Source organism: Phyllobates terribilis, unplaced genomic scaffold (assembly GCF_046119375.1).
Source record: "Phyllobates terribilis strain yellow unplaced genomic scaffold, ASM4611937v1 Scaffold_7__3_contigs__length_470593459, whole genome shotgun sequence".
NCBI lineage: Eukaryota > Metazoa > Chordata > Amphibia > Anura > Dendrobatidae > Phyllobates > Phyllobates terribilis.
The window spans coordinates 208,485,330-208,504,013 of NW_027362767.1; the positions used below are offsets into that span (position 1 = coordinate 208,485,330).

An 18,684-nucleotide genomic window follows, 5' to 3' on the forward strand; every position below is an offset into this window, starting at 1 on the left:
TGGGATTAAGATTTTTTTCTCGTTATGCCGTTTACCAATCGGATTAATTTATTTGATATTTTGATAGATTGGATTTATGGATTGGATTTATGAACCCAGCAATACCAAATATGTGTATTTTTTTCCATTGTTTTATTTTTAATGGGGCAAAAGGGAGGTGATTTGAACTTTTTTTGCACTTTTTACTGTATTTAATAGTCCCCTTAGGGAACTTGAAGCTGCGATCGTCTGATCTCTTGTGCTATATAGCAGGACATCAGCTCTGCTACATTATGTACAGTATAGTGAAAATCACGAATCTTCAGCAAACTCCGGCTGTCATAACAAGCCAAAGGAGCCCCGTGATCACGTCATGGGCGCACCGATGGGCATGAATGATGAGCCCCCTGTAGGCGGGTGTTAAATACCGCTGTCAGAGATTGACAGATGGATTTAGCAGGTCAGCCACCCGTGACTGTAAGAGGCACAAAATAGCTGATTAAATCAGGTACTGGTACGTCATATGTCGGTAAGGGGTTAATTGTATTATTTTGTGCTATTGAATTCTGAGACCGTACCTCTATGAAAAAGTAGTAATTGGCTGCAAAGACACAAAAATTAATTCCCAAAACATGAAAAATGAAGATCAAAAAAGAAAACTAGGCTTTACTCATAAGTAGGGATGAGCGGACCCGTGGAAGTTCGGGTTATGGTACCCGACCCGGACTTTATTCCAAAGTTCGGTTCGGCTACCAGAACTGTACCTGTACTTGAACAAGAACTTGAACTCCATTGAAAACAATGGGGACCCGAACTTTTGAGCTGGAAAATTCTTTCTCTTGGACTTTCCCTGGAACTCCAAATATTGTAACTGGTTTCTGGGGAAAGTTCATGTTCGGGGTTTAGCACCGGACACTAACTGTTTGGTATGAACTTTTAAGTTCGGGTCTGCTCATCTACCCATAAAGGGAAAGTGAGTGCTTACATATAACAGTATGTTCATATTGCATCTTTTTCTGCAGTTTTTTTTTAGCAGGAAGCGGCACAAAGAAAAACCACTAAAAAAGTTCTCAAAAGAATGACCATATTCATTTGTATGAAAAATCAACTTGCAGTTCATACGCTCAGGCTTTTGAGCTTCTTTTAATTGCTTCAGGGCTTCAAAAGATGCAATGCCTTTAAAAGAAGTAACATGAGCGTCCTTCAAGGAAGACGCTCAATGTTTTAAAATGCAAAGACACTCAGTCGTGGTGAGAAAAGCAGGGTTTCCTGAATCATCTTTGGCTTGAAAAATTGACATTTTTGACTGCTGGAAAAAGACGCAGTGTGAACATAACTTTAAAATGAGAAATAGCTGCTGGAAGCTTTAAATCGCTTTCTATGTTAAGGATAGGCTCAGTACACACCTGCCCTATACGAAGTGAGCTTTGCTCCTGAACCTTCTCCGTAGACTCGTGCCCAACATTAGATGTCCATGTACGTCACGTGTCGGGAAGGATAGTTTTTAATTGTTTATTAATTGACTTAATGAGCAAAATTAGGTTACGTACAGCAAAGACAATCCAAAGGGGAAAAGCTTAACGTGTTTATCATTATGAAATAGTGTTATGACAGGAACAGCAAACCTTGATTATTGTAAAAATTGAGTCAAAAAGTGATGATAAAATATCCTTTAAAAAAATATCACAGAAAAAGAAAAAGATTATCAATGCACTAGCAGGATGCTGCAGACCCCCATGATAAAGGCGGGGGGCAGCACAGGTGCAAAATACTGATGGAGCAATCACTCACAGGAAGGAGTGGGTGCCTAGTGTTCAAAATGCACCTGAATGAGGCTAGTATAGGGCGCCAGTCACACAGATAGGTGTGATGCACAGTGTCTGGCTTACAGCCTATTGATGACGCCCATACTATTAGATCAGGCGGGCTGCCCAGCACTAAATAAGTGCACCCCACAAGGACAGACACCCCAACGAACACTAAAGGGCCTGGCTACATCCTGCATCAAAATGGAAAAATGTGCACTAAAGAGGTGAAAAATAATGTATAAAATACATGCAGTGTTGGTCAATATTTTGGCCAAAATGCACAGGCTTGCAATTCACGTCAAGGGTCCTCATACCAAATTCAGAAGCGGATCACAGAAGGACATAGCCTATGTAACAACAAAAACAATTTTATGGACATTATGTTAAAATCTTAATACCCCAGTAGAGAAATCCCATTGCTGTTGTATAATATACGATGATATGAGTCTGTTCGGATTGACAGAATAATGGCTTGATGTGCATGTTCACGCATCGCTTAATATATATTTAATAACTTCAGTCATTTGTGTGATTCTACAAACACATTGTGTGCATTACTCTCAGATGTTAATATCCCTTGGTTTGCCGTCTGAAAGGTAGAAAAGACATCAGTGAAATGAGTCATTGATTGTAGAGATGTGGTCCATGACAGTTGGGTTCCCATCCTTTGTGAGTCATTTTGTCAACTTCCCGTGATGATAGAAGAACTGCCGGATGTCAAAAGAACTCAATGGAAATGATGTTTGGAGATAATATCTTGGAGAGGTTTGGATTAGAGAGTGAAATTTGTGAATATAATACTGAAATATTCCGGGAAACACAGAAGAGGTTAATAATGTTCTATAGAGGGATTAAGATAAAAGGATCAGACAGAAAAGTGTCACATTCAATTTAGTGCGGATAAATATAAGGTGATACATGTAAGATCCCTGATGATGTGATAAGAAATGAAATAATTACATAAAGTACATAGTTAAGAAGTAAGAAAGAATAAAAAATGAGGAGTAAAAAGCGCCAGTGAGTTACACAGGTCAGAGGTTCCTATAAGAGATTTCATAAATACATAAAAGGCTTCAACATCAGACAGATGTCAATATGTCCAATTACATAATTACGTACAGAGCAAGAAACAACCAGGTGAATCTGCCACTGAAAGAACAGGGACGGTAGAAGAATATACACTGAATATTATAGAAACCAGTGCCAGGCAGCAGCTGCAAAAGCAACCACAATAATGGAATGCTTAAGAAGCATTTATGTACATGAAAAAGACGTAGGGTCCGATTCAACATTAATGTTTTTTCGGTGTTTGCCTTTTTGTGTCTTCAGGTATTCGCTGACCTTTTTATGCCCCAAATTCTTCAAAATGGTGAATAAGTTTTGAGCAAAGTCATAAAGGGTGTTTTTTTTATGTCTCAACTTGTTAGTGCAAAATGTCGCAAAAAAGTATGCAAAAAAATGCAGTCTACAAGAAAGCATTCCAGGGGCAGACTGGAGAACATTTGGAACAAATTTTTAAACTTTTCGAAAAGTGGAAAATAGTAAATCAAGCAAAAATAGCTGAAAAACCTAAATTCCATCCACAATGATGAATATACAGAAAAACAAGTGAACATCTATGAAGTAGACTTTAAAGGCACATGTAGCACCCTGAGGATTCGGCTGCTACAGGGGTATTACACCTCAAGCCAGAGGTGTGGTATTCCACTCCCGGGTAAGGATGGAGTGTGGAACTGAGCTAGTAGGCTGCATGCACTACATACATCCCATTTCCGGGGGACAGAACTACGGTACTCCCACCAGTATATGTGCAGGTACGACAGCGTCTGTCCCTGGCTGGAGTGCGAGGGGGGGTGGAACATCCCAGTAGTGTAGGGGCAGATAGGGGGAGCAGTCTGGGTAAAGCTAGGAGCTCATTGGGTGCTGGTCACCTGGGCTCACACATAGAGGGAGTATATAAGGTGGGCACCATCTTAGGACAGGGTCAGTCAGAGAGAGAGCCTGCAGTGAAGCAGAGGAGAAGGAAGAGAGAACCAGAGGCGCAGGACGAGAGGGGACCCCAAGATCCCAGAATAAGGACAAAAGGGTGAAGGGTCGGCAAAAGGGTACCGGATCCCAAGCTGGCGGAGGCTACAGCACACCTTAGCCAGGAACCGGAGGTCGTGGGCAGGATCTGCCACGACCCTCACCAAATCCACTAGAAAGGCATACCAAGCATAGGGTCAGGGAGCCCAGAGGAGGCTTGACCACTAAGAGACCCGAGGGAGCCGGCCAAAAGTGGATCCCTGGTGGGAACGGCCAGAGGAAGGGAGAGTCAGAAAGGAGCTCAGGACCACGCTCCGGAATTGCCCGGGAGTTGACCGAGTCCAGGACCTGGTGGACGCAGCACGGCTTGGGTGGTCACTGCTGTACACAGTGACCCGAGCAACACCAGTAAGTAAAACCCTGGAACTGCATTTTATGCCTCTGAGTCTCCTTGCTGCACCTTCACAACCACCATCCTCCACGTCTGACCCCTTGAGGCTATACCCCTCCCGTTGGGGGTTATACTACCATAGCTGCACACACACCACCAGCCTCAGCGGACCATCCTGCAGCGGCGGCCTTTTGACCGCAAATCAACGGGTGGCGTAGTCGACACAGAAACAACAACTACCAGGACTGCCGCACACTGAGTTTGACACCCTGGGCACGGACCGGGTCACAGCCACTCGGAGACTACAACCCCCATCTGATCCGGCTCCGGGTATCCCTAACAACATGGCCCAGGGGGCGCGTCAACTTTGGCGTAGTCGGCAGGATAACGTGCCCGCAACCACCGGGTACTGCGTGCCTGAAGAAAAGTTCGCATTTACCTCAAAAAGAAGTCTCCCGCCAATTCCAGAGGGTCCCCGCCATCGGACGCCATCTCGGATCAGTTCCCGCCATTTGCCCGTCATCTGCAGTCTTTTCCCGCCATCCACAGAGTTTCCCGCCACTGGGAAGCGATTCCCGCCATCAGAAAAGATTTCCCGCCTTGGCAGAGCGGACGCCATTATGGGCGTGCCAAAGGATGGCAAGAGGCCACCTCCCATCGTGGGCCAGGACCGAAAATGGCGCCAAAAGTGGAAACCGCCCCCACCAGCAGAGACTGTGATGATTGATATGTCCATCAGCGTGAGAGAACTGCCCCTGGAACTGGCAATCAAAAAGTTGCCCCAGGACCGCCCTCGGTATGGGCGGAGACAGAACAAAAGAGAGAAGATGGGAGCAGCTTGGAGGAGTCTGGAGGGGAGTCTAGAGAGAACACACCCGGAGATGGAGGGAGAGTCAGGCAGCACCGACCCTGTGGTCAGGAGCCTGTTGCAAGCTACCACTCCACGAGACCTGGTGGAGATCCTGGCACAGCTCCCCCGAGACCGGGAGCGTGCACAGACCGCGCTGGAGGGCCTCACACGGAGGATGGCCCAGGTGCAGCGAGAAACGCTGACGGAGTGGAGCAGGGAGATGGCCCAGCAGGCTGGAACCCACCAGCGAAGCACACCACCCGCAACGAGGAGCACGCCTGCCCCTGAAGAGGATGCAGAAGGGACGGAGGCCGGAGACGCCGCCGCAGAGGGAGCTGAAGAGACGGAGGCAAGTAAAGGGGACGTCACTACCCCAAGCCCGGCCACCGTAAGCCTACCCCCGCTCCCCGTCGCAGAGCCCGAAATCCCACCAATCGTGCCCGTTGCCGCTCCGCTACCGCTCCAGACTAGGCCTCAAGCAGGAGCCGCGGCCACGCCTCTTGTGACGTCACTCGCCTCAATCCTGAGCGCGGCCAAGCAGGAGACGCCACCGGCCTGGTCGCAAGGCCAAGTGCCCCCGGGCGCCGCAGTACCAACAGCGCCCTCTACCTCTGCCGAGCCACCGGCCTGGTCGCAAAGTCAAGAACACCCGGGCGCCGCCGTCTTCACGGTGCCCTTCACCTTCAGGGTGCCCCAGGCCTGGTCGCAAGGCCTGGTAAACCTGGGCGCCGCTACCACCACCGCGCCCTCAACGTCCACAGCGCCACACCTGGGTGAAGACCTATTTGCCCAGCACACTTGCCCGGATGGGCAGCCCCCTGTGTGGCCACCGGAGTACCACCATCCCCGACTCCGGAAAGAAAGACCCCTGGATGAGCCCCTGATCCCGGCTCCGGCGCCCGCCAAGATCACCCCACTCTCGTTGGAGAAAGCGCAGTTTGCGTGGGACCCCACAGGAGGAGACCTCAGCGGGTTCACTCAGGAGACCCGGGCGGCCGCAGCTGAGCGTGCGGAGTGCTGCCGGCAGCAGTTAGAGGTCTTTGACAGAGAGAGGAAAGAGAGGCGGGTCCGTGAGCAGCGGCTGCAAATAAAAAGTGCAGAGCAGAAAAGCCGGACCCGAAGGAACCCCCGTGCAGCCCACGGTCCCCGTGCCACCGGGACTGTAATTAAATTCCAGTTGCAGCACGGTTGGGGCTTCATCAGAGACCATCACACCCCCGGCGACGTCTTCGTGACCAGAAGAGATGTCGAGTCCCACCTACCGGAGGGACACAGAGGTCGTGACCTTTACCTGGGTGATGAGGTCACCTTTACCCGGCACCAATGTGCCAAAGGACCCTATGCCCTTCATGTACATCGCCTGACAGAGAAAGAGCTGAGGTGTCAGGAGGAGCAAGAGGACCCGGACGGGTCTAAAGTTTGCCCGCGAGAAGGAACAGGAGGACGCCGTCATTAGAGTACGGTATCGTGAAACTGTAAAATAGTTACCCATCAGGGTACAAGAACAGTTAATAGTTTAAAATATAGCCCCGTTGGGACCAGTGAACTGTACCCGTGTGTCCCTATCCCCCAACAGGCTGAGGACTGTGAACAGCCATTCCTCATCCCCATTGGCCGAGGACTGAGAGCGGCCATACCTTCCCCTTTTTGTACATAGTTGCGCTTCTTAAAGCGCCCCCTACCGGGTTTATAGGAAACTGTTTTTCTTCCAGAAGAGACTGTGGCACTTTACCCGGTCACAATTTGCACCATGGCCGGAGGAACAAGAATGTTTAATATGAAAAGTTTTATGATATATATAATGTTTTATATGTTTATGTTTTGAAAAAAAATTGTATGTTTTTGGATGTTTATTCTTTTACAGCCCGAGGACGTGCTGTGATTTACCAGGGGGGAATGTAGCACCCTGAGGATTCGGCTGCTACAGGGGTATTACACCTCAAGCCAGAGGTGTGGTATTCCACTCCCGGGTAAGGATGGAGTGTGGAACTGAGCTAGTAGGCTGCATGCACTACATACATCCCATTTCCGGGGGACAGAACTACGGTACTCCCACCAGTATATGTGCAGGTACGACAGCGTCTGTCCCTGGCTGGAGTGGGAGGGGGGGTGGAACATCCCAGTAGTGTAGGGGCAGATAGGGGGAGCAGTCTGGGTAAAGCTAGGAGCTCATTGGGTGCTGGTCACCTGGGCTCACACATAGAGGGAGTATATAAGGTGGGCACCATCTTAGGACAGGGTCAGTCAGAGAGAGAGCCTGCAGTGAAGCAGAGGAGAAGGAAGAGAGACCCAGAGGCGCAGGACGAGAGGGGACCCCAAGATCTCAGAATAAGGACAAAAGGGTGAAGGGTCGGCAAAAGGGTACCGGATCCCAAGCTGGCGGAGGCTACAGCACACCTTAGCCAGGAACGGGAGGTCGTGGGCAGGATCTGCCACGACCCTCACCAAATCCACTAGAAAGGCATATCAAGCATAGGGTCAGGGAGCCCAGAGGAGGCTTGACCACTAAGAGACCCGAGGGAGCCGGCCAAAAGTGGATCCCTGGTGGGAACGGCCAGAGGAAGGGAGAGTCAGAAAGGAGCTCAGGACCACGCTCCGGAATTGCCCGGGAGTTGACCGAGTCCAGGACCTGGTGGACGCAGCATGGCTTGGGTGGTCACTGCTGTACACAGTGACCCGAGCAACACCAGTAAGTAAAACCCTGGAACTGCATTTTATGCCTCTGAGTCTCCTTGCTGCACCTTCACAACCACCATCCTCCACGTCTGACCCCCTGAGGCTATACCCCTCCCGTTGGGGGTTATACTACCATAGCTGCACACACACCACCAGCCTCAGCGGACCATCCTGCAGCGGCGGCCTTTTGACCGCAAATCAACGGGTGGCGTAGTCGACACAGAAACAACAACTACCAGGACTGCCGCACACTGAGTTTAACACCCTGGGCACGGACCGGGTCACAGCCACTCGGAGACTACAACCCCCATCTGATCCGGCTCCGGGTATCCCTAACAACATGGCCCAGGGGGCGCGTCACACAAATAAAAGATGAATTTGGTGCAAACAAAAAAAAAAGTTGCAAACCACTAAAAACTTAATAAAAACAAGTTTACTTTTTTTATATATAAATATTACTTATGAGACCGAAGCTGAGCACTCTTTGGTTGCCAGGGTGTAAAGACATAGTTGAAAAAAAAGAAAGTTTAGACTATGTCAAAGGTCTAAGGGGTAACGTTTCTCCTTGTGGAGAGGGACATACCGCCTCTGGCATGTCAAGGAAAGAAGGCTTATTCGCCGTGCAATGCTCCTCTGAGAAATTTAATATGCAAATTGCCTCTTCAGAGAAAAAGAGGACTTGAACTCTATAGCGCCACCTATTGGAAGCAGCACAGTTCTCATACTTTGCACTGATGAGGGCCAACAGCCGGAAACACCGTGTCTGCAAATTGAGATTCTGATTTGGCTTTTATCCTAAGTCATATTGCACGACTCGTTAAAGGGTTAATTGTGACTTGTAGGATTGCTGCTTCCAATAGGTGGCGCTATAGAGTACAAGTCCTCTTTCTCTCTGAAGAGGCAATTTGACTATGTCAAAAATATTATTTAGGGGATAGCGTGCTCTGTGGAATTAAGGAAAGAAATTAGAAATTTTCATTATTCAGAAAAGAAGACAATATAGATTTGATCCAATTAATAAATGTACAAATATAAAAACAAACTAAAAAAAAAGTCAGAACTGTAGAAAATAAAGACATGGACCGCACATCCAAAACTCCTACATTAATCTATTCCCGCTAAGTAAAAATTTACAAAGCTGAAAAAGAAGATTTTAGCTTAACATTCTGATCAGACTGTATTAAGCCCAGTACCACGTCATGGTGACCCTCTCAGTGGGTCCGTAGCCTAAAAGGTGCGGTGCCATGTGCAACCACCCTTACAGCGACCAGCAGGGTGGGCAACCTGGTGCCTCGCAGCTCCCATGGGACCCACTGAGAGGTTCTCTGTGACGCGACAGTAGGCTTAATACATTCTGATAAAAAAACGTTAAACTAAGAACCTCATGTTCACTTTTGTAAATTTTTGCCAAGGGGCATTAGATCAACGTATGATTTTTGGATGTGGTCCATGTCTTTATTTCTACAGTTCTGGCAAAATAAAAAAATTAAAAAAAATATGTAGTTTGTCAATCTGCAAACATAATAAGTTTAATTATCACGTAATTGGACTTTCTTTCACTGTAATAGCAAAATCTATTGACTTTAGATGTGATTGTGTTATCGCACTTATGGACGCCTCCGATCCTATATAGAAGTCTCTTCTCTGTCAGCTTCTGCACGGAATAGACGAACACAAGCGAGCAGTGTTCCATTGGATTCCTCCACTTGATGTATTACTTCTAGGGGAGAATATCTCTGTAATATAGCACCAGACAGACGAATTATATCAAGTGCCTAAGGGTCCACTGAGTCTGCGGCTGCATACAGCTCCATGCTCGTGAATGATATGGGTAATGAGGGATTTATGCCTAGTGCCAGCAAGGAGACCTTAAATGTTAAACTATATCCTTCCATATTGGCTGATTATTGCATGATTGCCAATAAAAGATCTTTTCTTGTTTTTCCTCCTGCTGTTTTCATGCCTCATGGTTCTCCAAAGTCATTTGTGTCTCCATAAGTCACAGGCTTACTCTGTATACCCTTTCTGTTTCTTTGTTTGGTTTACGAAATTATTTGTATCTTCTTTTCTATCTTCACAGATGAGTTTAAATCCTTCATGAGACGCTTACCCAACAGTCACTTTCTGAGCATTGGAGCCATTCACCAGCATTGGGGAAATGATTGGGAATTGCAGAATCGATATAAACTTCTACAGGGCTCGCTGGAAATACAACGACAAAAGATGCAGCATACAGCACGGAAATTATTTGGCCTTAGCTTACGCTGTCGACACAATCCCAATCACCAGCTACCAAGAGAAAGGTAAATGGGTTCTCCTACTGCACAAAGTCTTTGCATATTGAAAAGTATAGACCTTGCTTCCAATCACGCAAACGTTGTCAAAGAGTAACTACTCTGATATAAGTCAGAGCTGACGCTCAACATGCAAAGTTGTTTCTGTCTATGCCACAAACAGTAAATATTCCCTACAATAAATACCCTCCACAAAGTAGATACTCATTCAAACACAGTAAATGCTCCCCATAGTAAATACCCCCCATAAAATAAATGCTCCCCACAGTAATTACCCCCCAAACAGTAAGTACTCCCCACACAGTATGTACTCCCCACAGTAATTACCCCCCACACAGTATATACTCCCCACAGCAATTACCCCCTACACAGTAAATACTCCCCACAGTAAATACCCACCAAAAAGTAAGTACTCCCCACAGTAAATACCCCCCAAACAGTAAGTACTCCCCACACAGTATGTACTCCCCACAGTAATTACCCCCCACACAGTATATACTCCCACAGTAATTACCCCCTGCACAGTAAATACTCCCCACAGTAAATACCCCCCAAAAAGTAAGTACTCCCCACAGTAAATACCCCCCAAACAGTAAGTACTCCCCACAGTAAATACCCCCCACACAGTATATACTCCCCACAGTAATTACCCCCTGCACAGTAAATACTCCCCACAGTAAATACCCCCCAAAAAGTAAGTACTCCCCACAGTAAATACCCCCCAAACAGTGAGTACTCCCCACAGTAAATACCCCCCACACAGTATATACTCCCCACAGTAATTACCCCTACACAGTAAATACTCCTCACAGTAAATACCCCCCACACAGTAAATACTCCCCCTACGCAGTAAATATTCCCCCACATGCAGTAAATACTCCCCCACACCCAGTAAATACTCCCCCACACATAGTAAATACTCTTCCACATGCAGTAAATGCCCCCCACACAGTACATACCACCTCCCCACACAGTAAATTTCCCCCCCATAGAGTAAATACCACCCTCCCCAGTAAATACCCCCCAGCAAATATCCCCCAAGCCCCCGTAACATTTAATCTCCGATGTTTTCAGCTCCACTAATGTGGAGCACTTTCCACCAATGTTTTTGGTGCTTCTAGGCGCTGGTAAGTGATGTCAGCAGCATGATCAAATGACCTGATCACGCTTCTGACGTCGCTCTGACCTGGAGGCCAGAGCTTCAATTGTACTTGTGTCTGAAAGACGTGAGTACAATTGATCACTAGGAGCTGGCGCGCTGCACGTTCTATGAGCTGGCTGTCAGCATGAAAGCTGGCTCAGAACTGCCGACTCCCAGTCTGGGGGTCCGGAAGAATGCAGCCGCCAGAGGAGACACTTTGGACCACCACATTTGGTGGCCCAACTGCGTCCCCCTGCTGGCTGAGCTTGAGGCTCATACCTCAGCTGCCCCCTCCTATATACGTCTCTGAGTATGCACACCTTAAAATTAATACTTGGTTGAAGTACGCTTTGAATTTATCACAGCATTCAGTCTTTTTGGGTAGGAGTCTGTCAGCATGGCACATCTAGACCTTACTATCTTTGCCCACTCTTCTTGGAAGTAGTACTCCAAGTCTGTCAGATTGTGAGGTGATCTCCTGGGTACAGGGCCCTCTTCAAGTCAATCCACAGATTTTCAATTGGATTCAGATCTGGCTGTAGCAATCCAAAACTTTCACGTCATTCCAGTGAAGCCATTCTTTTGTTGATTTGGAGGTATGCTTAGGGTCATTTTCGTGCTAAAAGGTGAAATTCATCTTCATTTTTTACATTTTTTATAAGAGACCTGATGGTTGTGTTGCAAAATTGAGGGATATTTGGAACTGTTCAAAATGACCTCCACCTTGACTAAAGTTTTGGTTCCAGCTGCTAATAAACAGCCCCAAATCACAATGTTACCTCCACCATACTTCACTTCGGGTATGGTGTGTATGTTGTTCTTTTGCTTATGTGCAGTGTTGGCTATGCATGAAACATACCTTTTGGAATTATGGCCAAAAAGTTCAACCATATTCTCATCAGACCATAACGTGTTTTCCCATGTGCTTTTGATGGACTTGACGTAGGTTTTGGCAAAAGATAGCTGAGTTTGGATGTTTTAATTTGCTTGAAAAGGTTTCCATCTTTTCACCTTACCCCAGACATATAAAGAATGTAAGAAATGTTGTCACATGCAGTACACAATCAGAAATTACCAGAAATTTGTGCAGCTCTGTGAATGCTGCTGTCGGCCTCTTGGCAGCTTCCAATTTTCTTATTGTATTTTCAGAAACTTTTGAGGGATGTCTAGTTCTAAATAATGTCACCTTTGTGACCAATTTAAGCCACTTCTTGGAAATATTTTTGTACCCTTCTCCTGACTGATAACTTTCAACAATGAGATTCCTTTGCTGTGTTGTAAGCTGTTTACGAATTTTAGCTTGTACTGTAAAATGCAACTAAGAAAATGTCATGAGAGTCCTAGTAGAATAGGTAAAATTTATATGGGGATAATCAGAATCACTTTAACCCTGCTGTTCCTTTCGCATTAGCTATACATTCGTATGGTTCGGGTCAATATGAACCGACCTATTAAAGTCTGTTAATTTTGAAATTTAGCTACTCTAAGCATATTATTTAATACCAGTTGCATTATTTGACTGTATGTGAACATGGTTGGTCAAAAACAAATGAAAATCAAAACTTCACTTTGCTTTATTTTTTTAGAAAAAGGTTGTACAGGTTTACTTATTTCTATGTTCAGGCACTTACAGGCTGCACAGAAATAACTCACATGTGCTTTACATAAATATTTATGACAACTAGAACATGTAATATTTGTTTTATCACATAAAGATATACAAATGCAGCATCTTTTCCTCTTTAGTCTTTTTCCAGTGCTGGTGGAGCCCGTGGGTTTGCTTTGTTGAGCATGATGCTGGATACAACTTGCAATGGCCGCTGCTCCTTCACTACGGGATTTTACTTTTCTTCCTAAAATAGATGCTATAACAAGTGACTTTCCAAATTCATCCAGAAAGAGTCTTCGTTTATGCAGTTTATTGGAGTTCCCGTCAGGGTTTATTTCAACCCAAAAAACAAATGCATTGTAGGCAGATACATCAAGAATGTAGAAAACCACTGTGGTAACTCCATTAAAGTAAAATGTTGAACTCTGAACATCTCTTTCACCAAGGATACTTTGCTGCAGTTCAGGCTTGCTTTTTCTTACAGTGCCCACCATTATAAGATTTTGTTTTAGCAATAGCTGCCCCAGTTTGGTGCGATGTAAAAAAGTTGTCACATTTTGTCCTCTTAGTCCATACGTCAAATTCGAAACAGCTTTCATTCCTTGATTCTTTTCAGGTTTTTCTCCAGGTTTTTTTTTTCCTGTATATTCCTGAGCATTTAGAGCGTATGAACTGCTCCTGTCACAAAGAGTAAGCCAGCCGTACTTTGCTGGCTTACTCTGTATATATGGTTTCAACGGGCACCTACCTCGGTTGTTCATCCACAGTGACATTTTCACCAGTATTGTATAATTTTGGAAGAATCTCTATCCAGTTATCCCAAACTTCTCCAATAGCAGCTAGTTATTAGAGGATTTTCTGATAGCATTATGGACGAGAGAAAGGACCATGGTCCCAAATATGGGAAACTCCCAAAATGATTGAAATAAGGAACATAAGAAGCATAGATACCCTAAATGTGATCTGGAATAAGTCAAATAACCTGTTTACCGTAAAATACAAACATTTTATTAAGGAAATCTATTATAAAAACAGGTTTAAGTAATAATTAATGGAGTAGACGAATAATGAATGAACAGGCTTTACATTACAACTGTAAAAGCAACAGCACAGGCCCTAATATAATGTACATAAGGGCAGTACATTTAAATATTTATGTGTGTTAATACAGTAAACATCATAAACAATGGTTCTGAACATGTCCAAAGAGAAGAAACAGCCTCTAATCCAAAAGTTCTTACATATAGGCTAAAGTGTCAATTATATAAAAAAAGATTCTATGTGAGCTGAGCACCAGTGTGGTAAACACAGATAAACTGTGGCACAGATAGTATACAGAGAAGATGAAACAATTGAGTCCCTGTGAATCAGGGTTAGTAAGTGTATCACACTGTATACCACCTAGACCACCTGACCCTCTAGGAAGCCAATGCGAAACGCGCGTTGGGGCTCCAGCTTGACACACACAGGCACCTGCACTTTATGGGTAAGGTACTCCTTCACTTTTGCCTTTCTCCCTTTTCACCTATATATGCTGACCAGGCACTTCTTTATTGACTGTGGAGTCCAGGTGGTACATAGTGTGGTACACTTAGCAACCCTGATTCACAAGGACTCAGTTGATATACGGACATCTGAACCCAGCCTTAAAACTCTTTTTGATGATCATTTTTGGGCACTGCAGTCATTATCAAATTCTGTATAACATTGTAAGTTCCAACAGCAAGTGTAAGGGGAATCATATCTTTCCTCATTAAAGATTATTCATGTAGGTGATTTAGCAAGAGATGGCGACCTGTTCACTTGTGTAATTGTATTAGGACAGGCTGCATGTGACGGTGCCTCATTATAATAACTTATGATATTGAAAGAAAGCCAAAAACTGAGGAATAGAAAACTGCAATATCATGAAGCTTATTTCAAGCTAAAAGAAGAAAATAAATCAAATCCTCTTCTACATTCATTTTTTTATGAAATAATTGAAGTGATCTCCTTGTAACATCACAATTTCCTTAATTCTACTTGTCAGTGCATTTAGCATGTATTCCTTTTTATAAATCAATAACAATAGAGCTCTGCTTTGATCTCTAAGTTTTAGCATTTGCCCAACAACTAGAATTGAAAATATCATTGCTTCTTAGAGCCTCTTAGGAGACTGATAATACCACTGAGATAAGAAATGAGCCAAACAGAGGTTGAATTGAGCAAATGTCTTGATAGAATAAGATTTTGTTTCAATGTGTATATTTATATTTATACCTCTCAACAGTGAAATTGCAACACAAAGAAGGAAAAGTTGTGGAATTATGGAAATCTCAGGATGGATAGATATGGTAATGATAAAATGATGAAAACATGGAAACAAAAATTTCTAAATGTGTCAATGCATTCAGTATAGAGTATGAGCGCCACATGCAGAAATATACACTTACACTCCTTGTCTGCTATGAGGTTATAAATGGTTGTCTGAGGAATGTTCTGCCACTGAATGCACTTGGGGAAATCATCAAGATCCTCTGCTGGCAATTCCCTTTACAATTGCTGACCAATGTGTCCCAGGTATGCTCAATGGGAGACAAGTCTAAAGATAAATCATGCAGACTATGGTAGTGTGTTTAGGCCTAATGTTGTGTTAAAAAAACATTTCATGCAGTATATGGTAGCACATATAAGGCCACGCAGGCTGCTCCCAGTATCACGAGCAACATGCGGCCTGTTATTGTAGTGCTGAAGAACAGCTCGTTGGACACTTTGGATAAATTGCCTTACCACTGGTTCCACACCCAATCAATATATGACTGAGCTGTTAGTGTACCTGGAATGAAGGCTAGAGGGGTAGGGCTACTGTACATTACACTGACCCACAACATTTCAGGAGTAGGACCATTGTGATGTCATATACCAAGCCTAAGGCATCAAACAGTGTCTTTGCAAACCATCAGAAGGCATTTGCACGGCATTGGGCTATGAGACATATGTCCAGCTACAAGTGCTTCATTGACAAAAGCTATCATGGTGCAGAACAAGACAGGAGGCTGAAGTGGATGTCTATCTCTTTGCCAATGAGTTTGCATTTTGTCTTGGATGCAATTATAGTCGTAGATTGGTCTAGAGATCATTTCGACAATGCCATGAAGAGGCCTTCATGAGCCATTTTTCAAGACGACTATACCAGGCTGCATGTTGCTCATACTACTGTGTGCAGCATGTGACTCACCCCCTGGGCCGTGGGGCACTCGAGACCGGACTTCAGGGCAATGCTGGGAGTAGTAGTGGCGACCCGGTCCCGTGGCTCAGGGTGGTCAGACCAGTGGTAGTCTATGATGTGCTGTAGGTAATGTCCGACTACGCCACCCGTGGATTGCGGTCAGGGAGGACCGCCGCTGCAAGGCAGACCGCTGAGGCTGGTGTTGGGGATGCAGCAGGGAATAGTACGACTCCCCACGGGAAGATTGTAGCCTCATGGGCAGGTAATAGGATGCTGGGGGTGATGGTGCAGGCGCAGCAGTAACCACACAGAGTCCAAGAATGCAGTCCAGGGTCTTTTACTGATCTTATCACAGACCCACGAGGAGTACAGGGTAGGAATGGACCTGGGTGTCTGAGGGCATTCGGGCGAGCTCCGCTGGTCAGGGTGAGTGGGTAGGCCTACCGTTCTCTCTCTCTGCCCTTGCTGACTATCTCCCCCTTTAGTGGTATGATAGCCCACGTCCCTGAGCTTGCTGTGTACTACGCCTGTATGGCTTGCGACTCGGGCCTTAGGTACCTGTAGCTTCTCCGTGCTGTACCGGTCCTTCTGTGTGGCGGAGCCTCCAGGCTTCTTGGCCAAGGGACCTGAAATCCCTTGCGGGCTATGTTTTCTGCTGCAGGACCTGCAACCCTGACAGCCTCGGACCCCAATGTCCGGTTGTGTAATCTCTCTCTCTTCCAGGACCGGCACTCGTCGCCTCTGTCCCTGGCTTTCTGCGCCTCCTTTGCCTCCTGGACTCCTCAGCTGCGGCTGACCTGTCCCTCTCTTCTGGGAACCCTTCTGGATGCTTCAGAAGTGGGTCCTGGTCTCCCTAACCCTGCCCTCAGTACCAGTTTTTATAGGTGCAGCCTGCTCCCCCTACTGGCCTGGGACAGGAGGTGCTGCATGCAAATGGTCCATGACCAGAGAACCTCCCTCCTGCTCTCAGACACAGCCTTACAAGTTTGTGGCATCCAGGCCTTGGGTGACACATTCCCCCCTAGGAAAGCTTAGTACTCCGGGACTAAACAAGAAACACGATACAGGGTAGAAATTATAACATAAACATAACAGAGAAGAAAACAACAAACAACACCACATATTGAGTTCTTTAGGTCACAGTATGGCCTGTGACCGGGTGTCCATATCACCAACAAAAGAAGAGGGTCACAGTATGATCCGTGACCGGGTGTCCATTTCACCAACACAACGGGAGCCTTAACCAGGTGGGGGTCTGTCCTTGCCCCGAGTCCTTGACAGTCTTTATTCTTTCCTTTGGTTAGGCTCCGAACATATTTACAAGGAAGTCCCGGTTACTCAAAGTTCATAACCTTTTAGTCCATTTGTCACTATGAAAAACTGGAAAACAGTTTTAATAACAAGGGTACAAACATAACACATTAAATGTATACATTATACATTTAGATCTTCCAGCGAGCTGGCATTTGACCCCTAGTGCTCCTGGTTGACCTCCTTAACCCACGGTCTGGTGGTGGACCAACCTGGCTTTGCCCACCATCATTGAGGTTGCAACTACTAGCTGGTTGTACAGGCAGGGCAGGCAGTGGTCTGCGGGTCCTTTGGCTCACCGCAGGCATGGCAGGCTCACTGTCAGCAGAGGGTTGACTCTCCTGGGCTGCTGGCGTGGGTTCTTCCGCCTCTGGGGCCGCTTGCTCTTCTTGTTCTTCCTGTTCTCCTGTAGGCTCCTGCTGGGTAGGCTGAAGGAAGTGTAGGACGGGTACCACTATTGCGCCATTTATCTGAGTCCAGGTCCGGGGGAACTCTCCGAGAACTGTGCTGATCATCTCTTCCTTGTCCTCTGCGGGTTCAAGGTCATCTTGATCTTCACTTGGACTCTGTAGTTGCTCGGGGCACCGTTTTAGGTGGTCTCTGGAGACGGTGCTAGTGGTTTCTCCTCCATCCTTGGTAATCACACATACCTTCGTGTTGTTGTGGTCGGACTGCAGTACTGTGTATGGGTCTCTCTCCCACTGGTCGTCCAGCTTGTGAAGCCTTCTCTTCCGCTTCAGGACCTGCTCACCAGGTTCCAGGGGACCAGCAGGGGCGTGTTGGTTGAAGAGCCTCTCTTGCTTTTCTCTCGCTTGAGCCAGACTCCTCTCCACACTCTCCTGTACCTTCTTGTACTGTAGCCACCGTTCCGTATCCCAGTCCGCGTCTGGGGAGGTGTCCTCGGGTGTCAGGACTCCCATCACCAGGTCTATAGGCAGCTTACCTGGTCTTGCTCGCATCAGGTAAGCCGGGGTGCAGTTGGTAGCATTCACCGGGATATGGTTGTACAAGTCAATCAGGTCTGGCAGCTTCTCCGGCCACAGGCTGCGTTCTTCCAGGGGCAACGTCTTGAGGAGATCAATGACGATATTGTTCATTTTCTCACACAGCCCGTTGGTTTGCGGGTGGTAAGGCGTTGTCCGAATCTTCCTACAGCCGTAGAGGTTGCAGAACTCCTGGAATACTTCAGCCTCAAACGCTGGACCTTGATCTGTCAAGACCTGTTCCGGATACCCATGTGGACGGCAGAAGTGTTGCTGGAAGGCTCTGGCCGCTGTTTGGGCTGTCAGGTCTTTAACAGGAACCACTACCAGGAACCGGGAGTAATGGTCCATAATTGTCAGGGCATAGACGTAGCCCGACCGGCTTGGAGCCAATTTCACATGATCCAGA

The 18,684-nt window shown here is 46.2% G+C and overlaps 1 protein-coding gene across 2 annotated transcripts in view; it reads left to right on the plus strand.

Moving 5' to 3' along the window:
- The window catches only part of BRINP1 (BMP/retinoic acid inducible neural specific 1), a 295,700-nt gene that overhangs the window by 258,508 nt on the left and 18,508 nt on the right, over window positions 1-18,684 (plus strand). For both annotated transcript variants that reach the window (XR_012247410.1, XM_073639712.1), the window contains exon 7: window positions 9,810-10,032. Coding sequence is in view for 1 of the 2 variants with exons in the window: in XM_073639712.1 (XP_073495813.1) it covers window positions 9,810-10,032 (223 nt within the window). In the remaining variant the exon portion in view is untranslated. The remainder of the gene's footprint in view (window positions 1-9,809; window positions 10,033-18,684) is intronic.